The sequence below is a fragment of the Pempheris klunzingeri genome, chromosome 6, assembly GCF_042242105.1.
Source record: "Pempheris klunzingeri isolate RE-2024b chromosome 6, fPemKlu1.hap1, whole genome shotgun sequence".
Lineage (NCBI taxonomy): Eukaryota > Metazoa > Chordata > Actinopteri > Acropomatiformes > Pempheridae > Pempheris > Pempheris klunzingeri.
The window spans coordinates 14,382,433-14,400,291 of NC_092017.1; the positions used below are offsets into that span (position 1 = coordinate 14,382,433).

Genomic DNA, 17,859 nt, shown 5'->3' on the forward strand with positions numbered 1-17,859 from the left:
AAGCCTGTTGCCATCTGCTGTGCAGCGCAAGCTAAATCCTAACAATTTCATTGGGATTATAGCAAGTGAGTAATCCAGCTTTCCTTTAGGACTAGAGGGGAGAGATTACCCTCGGGGATTAGCTCCCTGCAGATAATAAACTTTATTAAAACGCAATCGGCTTTAGTGGGGCTTCTTCCCTCACACACTTGGAGGTGTGCGCCGCAGGGAGGCGGGCAGCAGCCGACCCTCAGGGAGGGTGACATGGGTGAGATTGTAGGTGAGGTGGATGAAAGACGGAGCTGTGTGTGTGTGTGGGGGGGGGGGATAAATGGATGGAGGACGAGGGTTTGATGTCGTCCGGATTACAACAAGCCCATCTGAAGGACAACCGATGCTTGATCTTGAGCTTTGTGTTTCCTGGAACGTTGCCTTGAATTCCCTTGACTCTTGGCCCTCACCTCCACCCCCGACCTGTCACACACACACACACACACACACACACACACACACACACACACACACACTGATCTCACCCAAAAACCCTCTCCATCTCCATTCAAACCACCTTTTCAGCATCAGCAGTATGACAGGTTTTGATGGTGAATTAGTCAAGGCAGTCGATTCCTCTAACAACACACACACACACACAAACACACACACACACACACACACAGAGCAAATACACACAATAGGCTGATTAATAGCCCCACATTAAAGCAGAGGAGCATCAAGACTGAGCAGCTGTGGTCCTGTGACTTAATCAAACTCTCAGATACTTTGAATTAGACCCCCAATGACACATTATGATTACCAGAATGGATTGAGAAAAGCACAGTTTGTCACAGGGAAGCTTCTGTGTGTTATTTGTTCCTTTTTCAAACACTATCCAATAAATCATCTGACAAATTTTAATATCAGGTGGGGCTTTTTTTTATTTGGTGAACTGTCAAACTAAAGGAGGAATAATGTGCCCTTCTCAAACTTTTTTATGCATTTAGTAACTATTTGTTTTGTTATACCTGGCATGTAAAGTACTCGCTGCCTGCTGTTTTGTTTGCCTTTGCAAGACAGGGATCTTGAGAATAATGTTAAGTACATGCTGTATGTATTTATTTTTAATTGAATCACGACTTGTCTTTTGGTTTAAGTACTTTTCTCCCACACATCTGAGCTGGTAATCTGTTTAAATGTTTACCTGTGTTTATTATAGGATTGGCGTCGGCGATGCTGCGTGCTGCTTACTCTACAGAAGCCCTTTATCAGGTGCCTTGAGCCTCAGTGAGCTCCCAGTGTTATGCTGGTTCAGACTAATGATGGTTAATGAGGAAGTTGGCAGCAATGTAATATCTGTCTGCAGCTTTGCCAAGGCGGAGGTGAGCGGTTCACACGGAGGACAGAGGCTTCAAATCTGAATTAAGGCACATTCAGGGCTGTTGGTGCTTTTATCTGTCTGAATCAAGACACAGAATTAGTTTAATCAAAGGAATTTAATTGAGTGTCTCTGAAGATGGACATCTCTCTCTCTCTCTCTCTCTCTCTCTCTCTCTCTCTCTCTGTCTGTCTATCTGTCTGTCTGTCTGTCTGTCTGTCTGTCTGTCTGTCTGTCTGTCTGTCTGTCTATCTATCTATCTATCTATCTATCTATCTATCTATCTATCTATCTATCTATCTATCTATCTATCTATCTATCTATCCAATATTTTCTTGGTCTGACAAAATGGTGGATGTTCCTGGAGTATTGTAGTCAAGGTACCACTAGGTTATTGTTTATTTTGGGTCCAGGATTTTCTTAAATAAATGAAACAGTAAAACGTGAAAAGTACTGTACTTCGGTGCAGTTTTGAGGTGTTTCTATTTTATGCTCCTCTATGCATAAACTCCACTACATTTGAGAGGCAAATATTACTTTTACTGCATTTAATTTTAAGGTTTTAAGCACCAGTTACTTTGTAGATCTATATTACTAATACACAATGTGATTAACGAATAAATCACAATGTATTATTATAAATGAATCATTATATTATTAAGTATTATGATAAATATACTATATAACTATAGTAAGTGGTTGAAATTAACACCCACTTTACCAGCTTCAATATTAAAGTGCGAACATGAAGGTATGAATAATTATAATCCAGTGAGAGTCTGAAATACGTATTATTCTGAAATGGTTCTGATTCTGAGTACTTTTACCTTTGGTACTTTATGTTTGAAGCTAACACTTTTGAACTTTTACTAAACTAATATTTTAAATAAATTACTTTTGCTTGTACCAGAGTATGAGTTTGTCCACTGAGTAAAAGATCGGAGTCCTTCCTCCATCTCTGCTGCAAAGGAAGTTAAAGGCCCCTATAGCCCATGTGCAGACATTAGTTAGGTTTCCACACTCATGTTTTCACTGTAATAAGAAAAAATTACAGTTTTCTGTCTTTGTCTTATTTGAGTTGAATTTTGTGCATTTATTAGATGTTTAGATGTTTATTACATGTTTTTATCAACTTGTTTCCAAGGCCAAGAATGAACTTTGAAACTCAACTTTTATGCTACAGGAAGTTGCTAAAGTGCTAAAAAAAAAAAAAAGTGTTGAAACACAAGACAAAATCTCAACATCTACATCAGCTCATGTGATGAGAGGAAGAGATCAACTTTCTGTTGCCAGACAAACTGTCAAGGTTATCATCCGTCCTCCAGACATAATATGAGCCGATAGCCCCAAAAGGCCAAATTACTTTCCTCCAAAACTTTTTTTGTATTCATTCTCTGCTAAACAAATGTTGTGCTCTGAGACACTGTTGTGCTATGAAAGCAGAGACTGAAGGGTAAAAACCTCACCTTGCTGCCCTGTTGTTGTCTTCCATAAATTAGACAATGTAGGGTTTTATAGTCGCTCCTCTCCTGTATGCTCTCTGCCTCGATGTTTATTACCCCTTCGGTATTGATATTAAAATGCAGGAGGGGCTTGATGCATTTTTCTGTCATCTCTCTTTCTGACTTTAATAATACTATAAAGCTTCCTGCTGTGGACAGAGGGAGAAGGGGAGGGAGGGGGGGTGAATAAATTATGAAAAAGAGGTTAATATATGGTATTGGTATATATCACATCCAAACTAAGCCAGATCCCCTTTCAGATCTAAACATTCGGCCTTTTAAAAGACGGAGTCAAGCAGGGTCAGAGCCATCTCATTTTACTGCTGCCGTCCCTCCCCCTTCCGTGTGTGGATCTCATCTGCTGATCTCCCAAACATCTCGTCTCAACATCAGCGTGTTGGGATGCTGTTTGCGCCGCAGGGAGCAGGAGGAGACTGACTCTTTACTGCACTATCAGTCAGCGAGTGTTCAAACGACCCCGAGAGGAGGCGTGAGAGTGTATTTATCTGTCTGATCCTGCACAATCATCACATGTTGTGTTTTCAGGATGACTGAAGAAGAAGAAGTATCTTTGATTTTGGCAAACTGGAAGTCCCCGTAGTTCATCTGTGCCCAGCAGAGAGTGCAGATGTGTGGACAGGAAGGAGGAATCAATAACGTCCTTCTATCAGCTGCCTTTAGGCCTTGATAATATGCTCGACTGCACTATTTTAATTCCAACACGGCTCTGACCTTTGCTCCTTCGGTTCTGTTCTTTTTCTTGCTCTTCTTTATGCCCCCCCTCCTCCGGGGGTTAGCTTACAGGAAGCGCAGGTAATGAAGCTGGAGAAGATCCAACACTTGTCACTCACATTGTTTTAATTCACTCAGCTGACAACGCTCCTGTCGCTGAAGTGTGAAGGTTCACTCCTCACTCTCAGTGGAAAATCTAGAGCTCAAATGAAGAGGGCTTTAGTACATTTTTGCTTAATGTCATCAGTTAATTAGAAAAAGGGCTTCAGGTCATCTGGCTTTAATCCTTATCTTATCTTAAATAGCAAAACATACGATTTAGGAATACAATGTTTTAATTGCAGTTAATAAAGGTAAACAAAATTAGATGGCAGGTCAGTTTTAATTGAGATGTGCTGCACATCCTCCGAAGGCTGGAACGCAAAGTGAATTATCAAGGCTACACTCCAGAAATTACAGTTTCTTTTAGGCACACTGTCTCCTTACAGACATCTTTCTGTGGCCGTAGATTATGATGCACATTCATCACATTCAGACACAACTCAGATCAAAAGGCACCCTGACATTTAAACTGATGCCCCCTCTCAAAGGAACCAATCACCATCAATACTCCTCCATGCAAAGTTTTGGCTCCAGGATTTAAAAGAATTCACTCATGTGCTTCCCAGGCTTATCTCATGAAGGCCATGGGGGTCTGAGTCCATCCCAGCATGCACTGGGGGGCAGCCTGCAGGTAGGGGAACACCTTGGATTAAACTGGATAATATACCTGAACTTTGCTGCCCAGAGAGATTCCTACAAAAAATACCTCCAGAGTTTGTCAGTGCACCTTTGGTGTCTGCAGTCTGATGCAGCCCACAGTATTTCAAACTCTCTGCCAAAATGAACACATTTTCGTGCAGAAATTAATGATTTTATTGTTCCGTCCACTCTGGTTTAATAATAATTTAGCAATACAATCCTACAGTGTAATGTTTTCCAAAAGTGCAGCCTTTATAAGCCTCCCCGGTGTGTTCTGGTCATAATAAAACACCTCTCTCCGGTAATTTATTTAAAACCTCAATCAAGTGTCTGTTCAGTCGGGCTCTGCTGGACTCTTGCACTTGTTATTTGCGTCAAAATGAGCCTATAACCGCCTCGTCTCAGCGGGACAGGGTCAGGTTCAATCAGGGAATTGGAAAATATCATTTCTGACGGGAATAGATTTCGTTTGTTCAACCAATCTCTTCTACTAATTACCCAAATGGACAGGAGCTGTCAGGAGACAATAACTATTCCCTAATAGAATTTGCCCCCCAAGTGCAATTTAATTTTCTCCTCCGTGCTCTCTCCGAAGGTTTGCCCCTCGCTTTCTCTCTCTCTGCTCCTCTCCTGCTTTCGGACCAAATGCTCAGGGACACGGTGCCGCTTCTACCTAATGTTGTTTTGTCGGTGGATGCCGGAGAGAGTGTGGACTGACTGCTGCTGCTTCTCTGCGAGCTTCGTCTCATCCTGCTGACAAAAAAAAAAATCTGGGGCATGGAGGAGAAGAGGAGGAGGAGGAGGAAGAGGAGAAGGACTGCCTCACAATCAGGTGGTTAGGTAGGTCTGCACAGAGGAACCGTTCTCACACACTGCGTTTTGTTTTTACTGACCACAGCAGTTGTAAAGAACCATCAGTGCTGGTTTGCAGAATGAACGTGTTATTAGCGTCACTCCTGCAGCGTTGTGAGGTGCTTTTACTTTGGTGCTCATTTGATATTTCATTGTCAAATCTGTGCGGGTAAAACTGGAAATAATGTTCAGACGATGGATGCATAAATCCTGCATTTGCACATTATATTTGCACATTAAAATAATGAATTAAATCCATTGAATATTTGATGATTTGGCCCATGATGAAGGAGGCCTGCAGCGGTGAGTTATATGTGACAGGGACACACACACTCACACACACACACTCACACACACACACACACACACACACACCTGTGCTCTGCTCCACTGCTCGTAGAGATGGATGTTTCTGTGTTTCCGCTCATGTGAGATGGATCTGTGAATCGCAGATGTCACCGAACTCGTCCACTGAAATATTAGATCTAATTAGAGGTAGTTGGGTCAACGGCGGTGGCAAAGGAGTCGCCCTCAGCTTGAATTATTACCCGAGAGCTGCTTCATCTGCAGCTTTTATTTTCTTACAGTAGCACCTTCACGTGGACAAGGATCGGCCAGATCAGCCCCCTCAGAAAAATGCACTATTGTCATTATCACGCGCGCTTTCTTCTCCTGCTTGAATGCTAAATGTTTCTGTCAATATTAGAAATATTAACATTGTTATGGCCTCTCTTATTATTCCAGCTTTTAGATATTTCATGAAACCGCCTAATGTGTGGGATTGTTTTTGTGATTCAGTTTGTGATTCCCTCGGTTTTTTTTTTTTTGTGTTTGTTGTCTTTTTGCCATCTCACTTAAAGACTCAAAGACGCACCACATCATTTTAGTGTCCCACTGAACCAGATGTGCGCGCTCACATCTTTTTTCTCTCTGCATTTTGCATCCGTCAATTATTCTAATTGTGTTGCCCTTTGCTGACAGGTTAAGAGCATTTTTATCTGCATTGTTTTCCAGGGCAGCTAAAGGGTCTCGATACCAACAATCAGAGTAATTGAATAGTTGAATAAATTGAATGATCTTGAGGGGAAAAGTGTATAATGAAAATAAAGTAAGACCAGATGATTCCCTTGCCACACATGCACGCCATGGATGGATGGATGGATGGATGGATGGATGGGACACCTGGCACTGAGACTGCAGCACTGAATCGGTTGGATAAAATTCCTGTAATATCTCAGCCTCCTTTTTTAATCAGCTTGATGTGCGTTTTCATTTTACTAAATTACATTTGAAACATTACCCACACAGACGAGCGGCTTATGGGATTGTGGGTCTCTTCAGTATATAAACGGTGCGCGACAATAGAATAAACAGTCCGTGTTGGAGGTGGGATATACGGGAGAAGATCAGCGTAATGTGGCGATGCTTTGTCTGTTGGAATTGGACACACGGAAAATCTCATTTATTATTTTAGAAAGCAGAATATCCGTTTCCAACCCATCACACACACACATTTTTGGTTGGTTATGTACACACCTTCTGCACGCGCCATGTTGTTCTTTACCAATTAAATTATATAGTTTTTTTCAACAGGCTTTAATATGGTGGGAATGTTATTTCCACACAGACAAGGTTTATGTCTTTACATCTAGAGCATCTGTTTATTATTATTATTATTATTATTATTATTATTATTACTAGTAGTAGTGGAATTATTAGCCTATTATTATGCAGTATATTTGAACAGACACAATAGTAATCAGACTTACAATATTTAAAGTGCTGAACAACCAGTGACATTAAGTTATGGGCCAACAGACTAAACCAAACTACCTGAAGCCTGATTTCTTGTTGAAAATAAATCCAGTGGTCCTGCTGCTGTAGTTAACTTGTATCCAGATGTGTGTGAGGGCAGATGTGGTTGTGAGCTGACCTGGGGCACTGCACACTGTTGGTGGAAACAACCTGCGCTGGTTTGGATGCGGACCTGCGGGAAAGCAGCCCTGTGTGCTTTTCTTTCCACGCTTGAGGTAAATTGGAAGCGAAGATTGAGTTCATCTAGGTTGAACTAGCAGCCCTCCGGGGGGAATTTCTTCTCCGGCAGAGTGATCTCAGACGATGGGGTTTGAAATGAACAGTGTCGGGAGGACTGCGCCCAGACTCCTAATCCCAGCTGTCACTGAGGCTGCACCGCCCACACAGGTGAACGTGCTGTGGATCTGACCCGCACACGTGTCCAATAACATCACGTCCGTGGCGTGGTTTCACTTTAGTTCCCACAGCTGGAGGTGACGACTCAGACAAGAGGGCTGTTTTTTTATGGGAATGATGGGAATATGAAATCCATACTTTTGGGGGAATATTATTAGTTTTATTTGAAGCTGGCAGCTCGTCTGTACAAACACCTTTTATATTCTCAGCCTCACATCTGTCTCAGCATTGATGTTTATTCTGGAAAAACGTGTTTAATCCGGTGAATGTGTTCAGTGTATCATCATCCCACCTGCGGATTATCTGTTCAACTGTGATTTTGGTATCTGGTGTATGCTGAAGAGATATTAGGGCCTACAAACACACACACACACACACACACACACACACACACACACACACACACTGTCTGAGTGAGCAGCAGTGAAATCTACAAGCACAACTCTCACTCTTTCTGTATAAATAGTGTTATTGTTACTTCCTGAAATAAGAGTGAAATGTCGCTGTCCTGGCTGCATGGGAGGGAGCCCCCCTCCCCAGGAGGAGCCCTGCTGGCCCGGGGCCCCTCCGGGAGCCACTGCAGTGAGCTATTTATGGTCTCCACAGGAACAAGGTCCCGCCTCTCCGGAGACATTTTCATATCCCGTGCTAGCCGCCTCTCCTCCTCTGCCTTCCGTCTCCTCCTCGCCTGTACACCTATGGAGGATGCTTTCCGCCCCGGGGGCCTCCTCTTCCTGCGCTCCCATTGGCCCCACGGTGAGCCTCTGTCGTGGTGACGTCAGGCCCCGCCGCCCCTGCAGCGCTGAATGGACCGAGCAGCCTGTCTGATTCACTCCAAAACAGCTCGGCACGGCACGGCACGGGCATCATCGCGGGGAATAGAGACGTAACAGGGATAGAGGCTTGACGGGACGGCGAGGGAGCTCAGCCTGCAGAGAGGAGAGAGGCCTCAACATCAGCACCATCAGACTTTTTTTTCCCTCCACAGCGCAGGACGGGGGAGTGCGCCCACCGTGCTGCGGGTGTATGTGCGTGCGTTTGTCTCCCGGTTTGGATCACAATGATGCAAAGTGCGGCGGTCCTACCGACAGAGAGTCCTGTGAAGAGTTTACCGGAGATTCTCGGAGTGCCACTGCAACGTAAGACATTTTATTTACCCTCCTTTTTGTGTCGATTATCAGTCTGGAAACAGGTTGGCGAGCGCAACCTGTGCTGCAGGGTTCCGCTGTGAGGGGAGAGGGGGTTAGTTACTGTAAGTCGGCCGAGGAGGAGGAGGAGGAGGAGGAGGAGAGGAGGCTGGAGCTCTCGGTCTTAGACTGTCACGTACAGGCCACTGATGTGTCATGCTGCTTGTATTTCAACGAGCATAAAGACGCAACACCTCATAGTGCAAAGGATGGCACTTTGGTTATTCATCCCATCCGGAGAGGGGGGGAAGAGATAATTCCTGTTATTTAAAGCAACAGTATTTAATTTCCCCAGTTTGGCTTAAAACTTTGCCGCATCCCCCGTCAGGCTGCGCTCACAGTGAGCATCAGGCAGCTGTTAATTTGTAAACTCGCCTGCTGGTCAAGAGATCAGACGCAGTTGTCATCACCCATCAGACAAATACACCCTGGATTTGACTGACACTCATTACTGGGTCAAATAAAAGGCCTGTTACACTTTATTTTCCGTGTCTGAAGCGAGGCCTAAATATCCCACATATCATATATATTTGTGTTTTTATGTTCCACTGTTATGATCTAAATAAGCAGCATTCTACCGTTATTTATGGAGGATAGGACCAAATATTTACCAGCTATTTTACAGCATCTCAGTGCATTTTGCACCTTAAAGCATCAAAGGCGAGAGTTACCTTACATCTGTTCCTCTGTACATCTGGCCCTTCATAATCTGATCGTGCAATGAAGACAGAAGTGCAATGGGACACATCTCTGCTCTGACCTAATTATTTATAGACGAGTTAGTAAAATGTGCAGATGGACCGAGTCTAATAGGCTCCACAACGAAAAATAATCCACGAAAAAATGGGATAATACAGTTAGATAATTACTAGACTGCTCCTTGGTCTCAAAACAGCGATTTTAAAGCGTTTTGCTGCTTGTTGCGGCTCTAAATATTCAGAGTAAAATCAAACAGGCATTAAAATACAAACTAATAATACAGGTTTAATATAAAGTAGGTTTATTCTCTTTGGAGCACATCGCTGTCGCCTGTTTAGTGCAAACACAAATGCAGGTGAAATAGTAAAACAGTAAATGAGCCCGTTCAGCAAATTATTCAAACCAGACAAAAGTTAAAGAGACTATCTGAGGGCGGCTTATGCTCTTTAATTTTATAAATCGAGGCAGATTAAAAGATTGGATAAAGATCCTGCCACTCAGCCCCCTGCAGCGCCAGAATTCATCCTGGATTTAAACCTGGATTATTCCAGGAATAAAAGCAACAGAGAACTGATCTAAATAGTCTTTTTTAATATATGTATATATATAAATATATATATCACAGAGTGCTCTGCTGACTCAGGGCAATTACACCCAAACCTTAACCTGCAGGCTATTAGTCTGGGATATAAAGTGTTTACTTCACGTTTAATTACCACAAATCATTTGACAGCTGAGGGTCTGAGAGGCTGCCAGGCTGCACTTTTTCTTATATTATAAAAAAAAAAAAAAACATGTTAAAGCAAAATGTGTGTTCACTTCCGGTGTGAAAGGACGGAGGTGATGAGACTGAAAATAGTGAAGAGAGGAGGGTGGCGGCAACAGATACCAAGATATGAAGCCCTCCTGAACACACCAGGTCCTCTCTCTCTCTCTCCCTCTCTCTCTCTCTCTCTCTCTCTCTCTCTCTCTCTCTCACACACACACACACACACACACACACACACACTGGGGCTGGACGCTGCTGTGTCGTTGCCAAGATCGTGCTGCTTTCCTTTCAGCACCACTTCTCCTCACTCAGCTTCATCCACCCACCACTTATCTCCGGATATTTAAGACGCCTCCTCAGTTTTAAAAAAGCCGAGCCGCAGATCCAGCAGCAATCCTTAAAATAAATAAATCATTTCTGCTGTCCTCCCCGCACGGATTCACCCTCTGCTGAGGTGAAACAAAACCAGACCAACCTATAATCCTGGCTGCGTCCATCTGTGCAGGAATGCTGCTCCGCATTTTGACGCTTTCACATAATAATGATCACATCTTATCTATTTTAACTGAGCCAATTGGTGCGTTTAAACGAATTATAACGTAGTGTTTACAATCAAAATCAGTTAAATGCAAAATAATGATGATAAAAAATAAGCAGACAATTATTAAATGTGGCCTACATTTGAAGGGTTAATGCGTTTTAAAAAGATTGAAGAAGTGTCCAGGCTGTGTGCAGGCTGCTCTGACCTCCATGTTGCATAACCTGCTTTGTTTTCCTCAAACTGTGATCAGACTAAACATAAAGCATCTGGAGTTTTAGGCGGTTATTATGAAATCATTTCACGGCCGACATGTTTTCTCTGGACTGCCGCAGCTCCTGTCTGTGTGTGTGTGTGTGTGTGTGTGTGTGTGTGTGTGTGTTTGCACTTGTGTTTTCTGGTGTCTGTATTGATTTTTCATTATCGGATATCATGTGGGTGTTTGACTAAGAGAAGCGCGAAAGAAGATGTAGTGAAATTGCAGCTATTTACAGAATAATTGGAGAACATCAAAGGGGCAAAAGTAATCGTAAATGTTGGATTTAGATGATGAGACGAGACCTTTTTCACAGCATCAATCACGCTGTTAAATATAATAAGAAAGATGCGTGTGATTCTGATAAAAAAAAAAAAATCAGTTTCTATAGAATAAACCAGCTTCTGTACAACCAATCTGGTGTAAGTTTTATATAAACAGACAAAAATGTGGAATTTGGTTGTTTATCAAAACTCAAAAGCTTTTTGAGGAAATGTGCGTTTTGTTAAAAAAATAAAACACGTGACTTTCTCTGTCACTCAATAATTTAATTCCACTTTTTTTGGAATCTGCAGCTTGCTGTGGTGGATCTGATCGCCGCTGCAGTGTTTGGTCATGTTAAGCACTCGGATGGATGAATCCAGCTCTGAGTCTGTGTGCACATGTGGTCTGATGCCTCACCTGATACAAACTGTCCAGAGAGAAGATCAGGCCTCACAGGATCTGAGACTGGTCAACAAAATTAAGAAAAATCAATACGAGTGTCAAAAGTATCCTGTAAAAGCAGCGCGCTGCAGCTCACTAACATGTTGAAACAAGTGTTTGTTTTAAACATGGCGTCGTGTGTTTTTACTGAGACAATAAAATATGAAAAGGGAAAAAAAAATCAAATTCATTACGTAATTTAAAAGGATTAAATATATGAAAGCATCAAGACAAAATGGAATAAATATGAAAATAAGATAAAATATATCACAGGGTTAGTCAGACATTTGAAAGACTAGTTTGATTAATAATAATAAAAAAAACATTTCTACACTAGGATCCAATATATTCAAATATAACGCAATGGCATTCATAATCTAAATATATTCGCTGAGCAGTGAAGGTTTAATTTAGATGAAATAATCTGACCTGCGGACTGACATGTGTTTCTGTGTGTAACCTTGGTATGTAAGCTCACCTGTGCACCCTTCACCTGTGCAGAGATCCCTCAGTGTGCCGGCTGCAGCCAGCACATCCTGGACAAGTTCATCCTGAAGGTGCTGGACAGACACTGGCACTCCAAGTGCCTCAAGTGCGCCGACTGTCAGACTCCGCTGGCGGACAAATGTTTCTCCCGGGCAGGAAGCGTCTACTGCAAGGAGGATTTCTTCAAGTCAGTGTGCATCCTCTCCTCTCTGTTTCATACCGCTTTAAAAACTCTCCAGCAGCTTTAGGTGCTCACTTACCTGTGATCTGAGTTGCTAATAGCACATTAGCATAAATCCAGTGGTTTCCCCATTTTATTTCACTGTGCAGAATATTTCACAGCTGACTTTTCATTCTGTCATTAGTCATTCTGTATTATTATCATCAATTATGATCAATTAGTCTCAAATTTTTACAGTGTGGTTTCATTTTTTTTTTAAAAAGCTGGTAAATTGATAATCTTTTGGCCAATAATTATTATTATAATAATATATATATAATTATTAATTATCTGGGTAAATTTCACGATAATTATTATTATTATTATTATTATTATTATTATTATTATGTTGTTGTTATTGTTGTTGTTAGTAGTAGTTATATTTTTCAGCCATTAATATGATTTTGTGTTGGATGAATGGATGGATGTCAATGTTTAGCTCAAGGTGCCATGCTGGACTATATTTGATGATTATTAATTATTTCAGAATTAACACATTTCCTGATAGTGCTCATAAAGTAATATTCACAATTCCCACAATTCACAAACCATGAGACACCATGATTCACATACTATTTCTTTCTTTCTTTCCATTGGATTTCTGAGGAGGCACTACAGAGGAAAATTGAGTTTGACTTTTATCAAAAACAGGATCAGCAGATCGGGGCTTTTTACTAAATCATGTTTGAAAGGTTTTAATGCTCAGAGCTTGAATGGGATCTATAGAGCTCGCTGCAGCCTCACTGAGAGCTAACTGTGTTAGCCCACCCAGGGGACGGCAGGGGGACGGTTGCATGTCCAAACTGTGGCGAGGGACACGTATGACTGGAGAGCAACACACACACACACACACACACACACACACACACAGACACAGACAGACAGACAGACAGACAGACAGACAGACAGACAGACAGACATAGACACACAGGTTCAGCAGTGTGTGCTTCCCAGCAGTGATTTGGAGGCTTCACCTTGCTCTTTTTATTCCTGCGGGTTGGTTGTGTGATTTAAAGCCTCTCCTGACTCAGTGTTTTATTGGTTCTCCTCAGGGTGTGTTTACTGTGAGCACCCCTCCTCCTCCTCTTTTCCCCCCTCTTCCTCTTCCTCCTCCTCCTCCTCCTACTCAGCTCTCAGTACTTCATCTGCAAACACATAAACATGCAAACATACACACACACACACACACACACTCACACACAGTGCATTGATCCTCTCCATCCATCAGCCTGCGGACAGGTCTGTCGTTAACAGAAATGCATTCCAGTGCTGATTTTTCGCTCTACAACAGCTGGAGCTTCTAGTAATACAGACAGCGTGCCATCATTCTTGGCTGCAGTTGAAGAAATAGCTGTCTAGCATGTGAAATTTTAATCTCACTTGGTCCCACTATCTCCATCAGACTGTAACGTGGGTATAAATAGGAGAGGGGTGTCAGTTTACCTTTCTGGTGTTTTGCATCAAGTATCCTAACGGCAGCTCTCTTCTTCATGTTTCCCTGCAGGCGTTTTGGAACAAAATGTGCATCATGCCAACAGGGGATCCCTCCGACGCAGGTTGTGCGGAAGGCGCAGGACTTTGTGTATCACCTGCACTGCTTTGCCTGCATCATGTGCAGCCGACAGCTGGCCACCGGGGACGAGTTTTACCTCATGGAGGATGGGAGGCTGGTGTGCAAGGTGGATTATGAGACAGCAAAACAAAATGGTAGGTCTGCAAAATGTTAGCTGCTACTAAAATCCAATCAACCTAAAAGAAAAACACGGATTGAAACTGTAGTTAAAAGTGACTGTGGGTGATTTTGCATTCATACAGTCAGACACAACCTTTGTGGTTGAGTGTTGAGTCGCTCTGGCTTGACTTCATCAGAGTCACAGCAGAGGATGTGACAGATCGAGCTTTGTGCACTGTGTAATGACTGCTGACTGTGGATCTATGTTGTTTGTCGTCTGGGTGTGGATGCTGTCTGTCTCCCTGCTCTCTTCTGAGATTTCCTTGCATCTCTGATTGATTATGTAAAGTGAAGCAATGCTCTTATATGGTGTGGCTCCAATAACTCCGTTCCTCTGGCACTCTGACTGGGTAGATTTATGTCCTCTGCTGTGGGAGTGGGACAGATGCACAAGGACAATAATACACTTCCATACATGATCATTCACTTAATCTAACACACATAATGCTTCGAGCAAAGGCAGAGGGGCACTGCCTGTTAAGGCAAAGCGGCAAATGTAAGGAGAAGTCACTCACACTTGTAATGATGTCTCCAGATGATTCAGAGGCGGGGACCAAGCGACCAAGGACCACCATCACGGCCAAGCAGCTAGAGACCCTCAAAAGTGCCTACAAAAACTCGCCGAAGCCGGCACGCCACGTCAGAGAGCAGCTGTCCTCGGAGACGGGGCTCGACATGAGAGTAGTGCAGGTAGAGGGTTTTGTCTTTTCTTATTCAGACGACTGCAGGAGTTCATGTTCCTGCAAACACTCCTCTGTTGCCTCCAACATGTAAAACAGCTCGGTGTCACAACACAGCAAAAAGACAACATTATAAATCATCCTTATCTGAACATTTTTAAACCAGCCACCGTTTTTAATAATCAAACCTTATCACAAATATAAAACAAGCATTCAGGCCTTTATCATCAGGGCCTTCAGACTTTGGAACAACCTTCCTGAAGAGCTGAAATGTTTGTATTTCATTTAGAATATACAATACAAACACCACTTAAAACATACCAATATAAATATCTATCTATATATAGACACATACATGAATCATACATTCTTTTCTGTGATTCTATTTCACTGTTAAAAAAGACCTATATGGACTTCTCATGACTCTGTGCTCTGTTTCAACATTTCTTATAATGATTTTCTCGCTTTTTCTGTTGTTTTAATATTCAGCTGTGAATCTTTTTGCAACAGCATTTTGAACATTGCTGTTTTTATTGGTTCATCATGACAAGAATCACTAAGTTAATTCAGATGAAGTTGGTCAAAAGTCAGATTAAACTAAAAAAGTTTTTTTAAAAACTCAAATGATTTATGAATATGATTATTAGATGGAATTTCTTTATGAATTGAATTAAATTACAAAATAAATCATTATAATCTATGAATGCTAATTATCATTATTTCTGTCAGGTGTGGTTCCAAAACCGACGAGCAAAGGAAAAGCGTCTGAAGAAAGATGCAGGTCGACATCGCTGGACTCAGTTTTATAAAAGTGTGAAACGCAACCGAGGAGGAACCAAAGTGGAGAAGGAGAGCTCGGCCGACGACGCAGGACTCAGTGACAGTGAACTGAGCTTCAGAGGTACGCACTGTATCACTTCAGCAGAGTACATATCTATTATTGCTTAAGAGACAGATTCCTGAAAGGGAACTGTCAGTCATGCTGTCGTGCTAATGGGATTAAGGGAGCCTACAAGCTGCTAAATGACACGGTTCTGAGTGCAGCAGCGATTGAATGTGTCTTTGTGGCATTTCATTTGTTTTCTTGCGTTCTCATTTCACATTCCCCTCACATCTCCCCGTGGCCGCTGACGCATCCTCCTGCCTCCGTTTGTCGCCATGATGGAGCTTATTGGAAAACAGAGAGGGTCCTTAGTGGGATGCAAACGACATTTTAGACATCCCTATGTTATTTAACGTCCGTAAACCCCGTTTTGGGTAGTCATAAAAGTCTTCAAGCCACTTTTAAAAAGAAGGCCGTTTTTATGAGAAATGAAAACATGGTGACAGAAACTCTATAAAGCATGTGAGGCTTTTAGTCAATTAGAGAGCGAGTGCTCTGGGGCTTTGTTGTTATTGAAGCCACCCGGGGGAGGGATTGAGATGGAAACAAATATTTCGTGCTGCAGTAATTGCACACATACAGACCTCGTTTGTTAGACAAGGAACGTAAGCCGCATCATTTCTCACCAGCAAAACTCAAGTGTGTATCAGAGACTTCAGTGGCCCAGCAGTCCACTTTCTGTGCCTTTGTGAAATCCACATAATGTTGCCACAATAAATCTCACTCATAAAAGCACTTAACTGTATTGGAATATAACAACTATATAATGCTCCTGCAGCTGACAGCGCTGTTGATGTGTCAAAGTTTTTACGCCCCTCATGCTAAGTGGCGGTGTGTTCTCCACAGATGACCAGGTCCTGTCAGATCTGGGCCACACCAACGGGCTTTATGGGAGTGTCGGGGATGTGACCAACAGCGCGGTGCTGAACGGTGGCTTCTCTGTGGACGCAGCGGGACAACCCTACCACGACATACGAGCTGGAAGCCCCTACGGTCTCCCCCAGTCGCCGTCCTCCATCACCTCTCTGCCCGGTCACACCCCTCTCCTCAACAACCTGGGCTTCAACATGGACAGTCTGGTGGTGCAGGGCGGGCCGGGCGGCGTGGGACAGGCTCTGAGGGCCATGGCAGGGGGCCCGACCTCAGACCTCTCCACGGGCAGCAGTACAGGATACCCCGACTTCCCCACCAGCCCCGCCTCATGGCTGGACGAGATGGACCATTCCCAGTTTTGAGTGTCGAACACGGCAGAAGATCGCTGTGGGGATACGACATTTCTTTCTATCACCCTCCAAGACTTGTATGTTTTGTGATTTTGGGTGAAGAAGAGAAGGAAGAGAAGAAGTGTGACTCTCTGTCCCTCAGCGTAACGGTGAGGCAGCAAACGGGTCGAGATGTGCAGTCCGGATAAAAGCAGTGAAGAACACCTCCACACCACTGAATGTTCAATCTCAACACTGTATCATACACTTTTTGTTATCACCTGACTTTATTTTGTTCTTTCACTCTGAAAATGAGACTGGATTTCGAATAAGTCGGTGGATTTTTGCTCACAGGGGAGGTCCCCCGAAAATAAACCACCCCCGTCTAACAGCTACAACACCAGGATCTACAATCGAGATCCAAGTCCCTATGAGACCCAGGAGGCACCTGCATGCTTCTGATAGATAATGAGTAGGACTGCTGTCTGGCCATATGACAGCCTTTAGATTGGCGATGCACTTTACTCTCCTCTTCTTTTTCTACTCTTGTGGACAGGAATGCAGGGGGAGGAGGAGGGAAAAAGAGGAGAGACATATGCACAAGGCAAAAACACAGTGTTTCATTGGGAGAGAAATTTACAAGAACAGTGGCACAAGTGTGAATTTTGAACCATGCTGATGTTTTTTAACGTATTGCTGAAGCTTACAAGTTATTAGGAAGTAGATGGCCGTTGGTCTGTCTGTCCGTCCGTCCGTCCGTCTGTAGAAACTCCTCTTTTTGAGTGAGGGCGAACACCGTTTGCTACACAGCAGGTCTCTCTTCTATATTTATAGGTGCTTGACTTGTTTTTGTCTGTGGAAAAGCTGTCTGAGAGCGGACATCTGTCAGTATTAAATTATCTGTTTCAGGACTCACCAGGCATCAGAGCTTGTGTGCTAGAGGACAGTCAAGACGTTTAGGGTTTGGACAAATTCAGCTCTGACCATTCTAGTAATATATCACACATCTAATTTATTCATTCAATTTTTTTTGAATACACAAATGTAAGAAAAGGAGGTATCCATCTGTAAGGCATGCAGATTCCTTTGCAGATATTATTGAGCAAATTACAT

The 17,859-nt window shown here is 42.9% G+C and overlaps 1 protein-coding gene across 1 annotated transcript; it reads left to right on the forward strand.

Annotated features, from left to right (window-relative positions):
* Positions 1-8,449: 8,449 nt before the first annotated feature.
* On the forward strand, positions 8,450-16,779 carry lhx4 (LIM homeobox 4). Its single transcript, XM_070832759.1, has 6 exons — positions 8,450-8,528; positions 12,045-12,216; positions 13,754-13,956; positions 14,517-14,671; positions 15,391-15,562; positions 16,391-16,779. Exons 1-6 carry the CDS (start codon positions 8,450-8,452, stop codon positions 16,777-16,779), a joined length of 1,170 nt encoding a protein of 389 aa, XP_070688860.1.
* The last annotated feature ends 1,080 nt before the right edge of the window (positions 16,780-17,859 follow it).

Bases quoted from the DNA above. Each gene is read 5' to 3' on its own strand.
- lhx4 (XM_070832759.1), top strand. From the start codon at position 8,450: ATGATGCAAAGTGCGGCGGTCCTACCGACAGAGAGTCCTGTGAAGAGT. The intron at 12,217-13,753 runs GTCAGTGTGCAT...GTTTCCCTGCAG, and splicing joins TGCAAGGAGGATTTCTTCAA to GCGTTTTGGAACAAAATGTG. The intron at 13,957-14,516 runs GTAGGTCTGCAA...TGATGTCTCCAG, and splicing joins TGAGACAGCAAAACAAAATG to ATGATTCAGAGGCGGGGACC.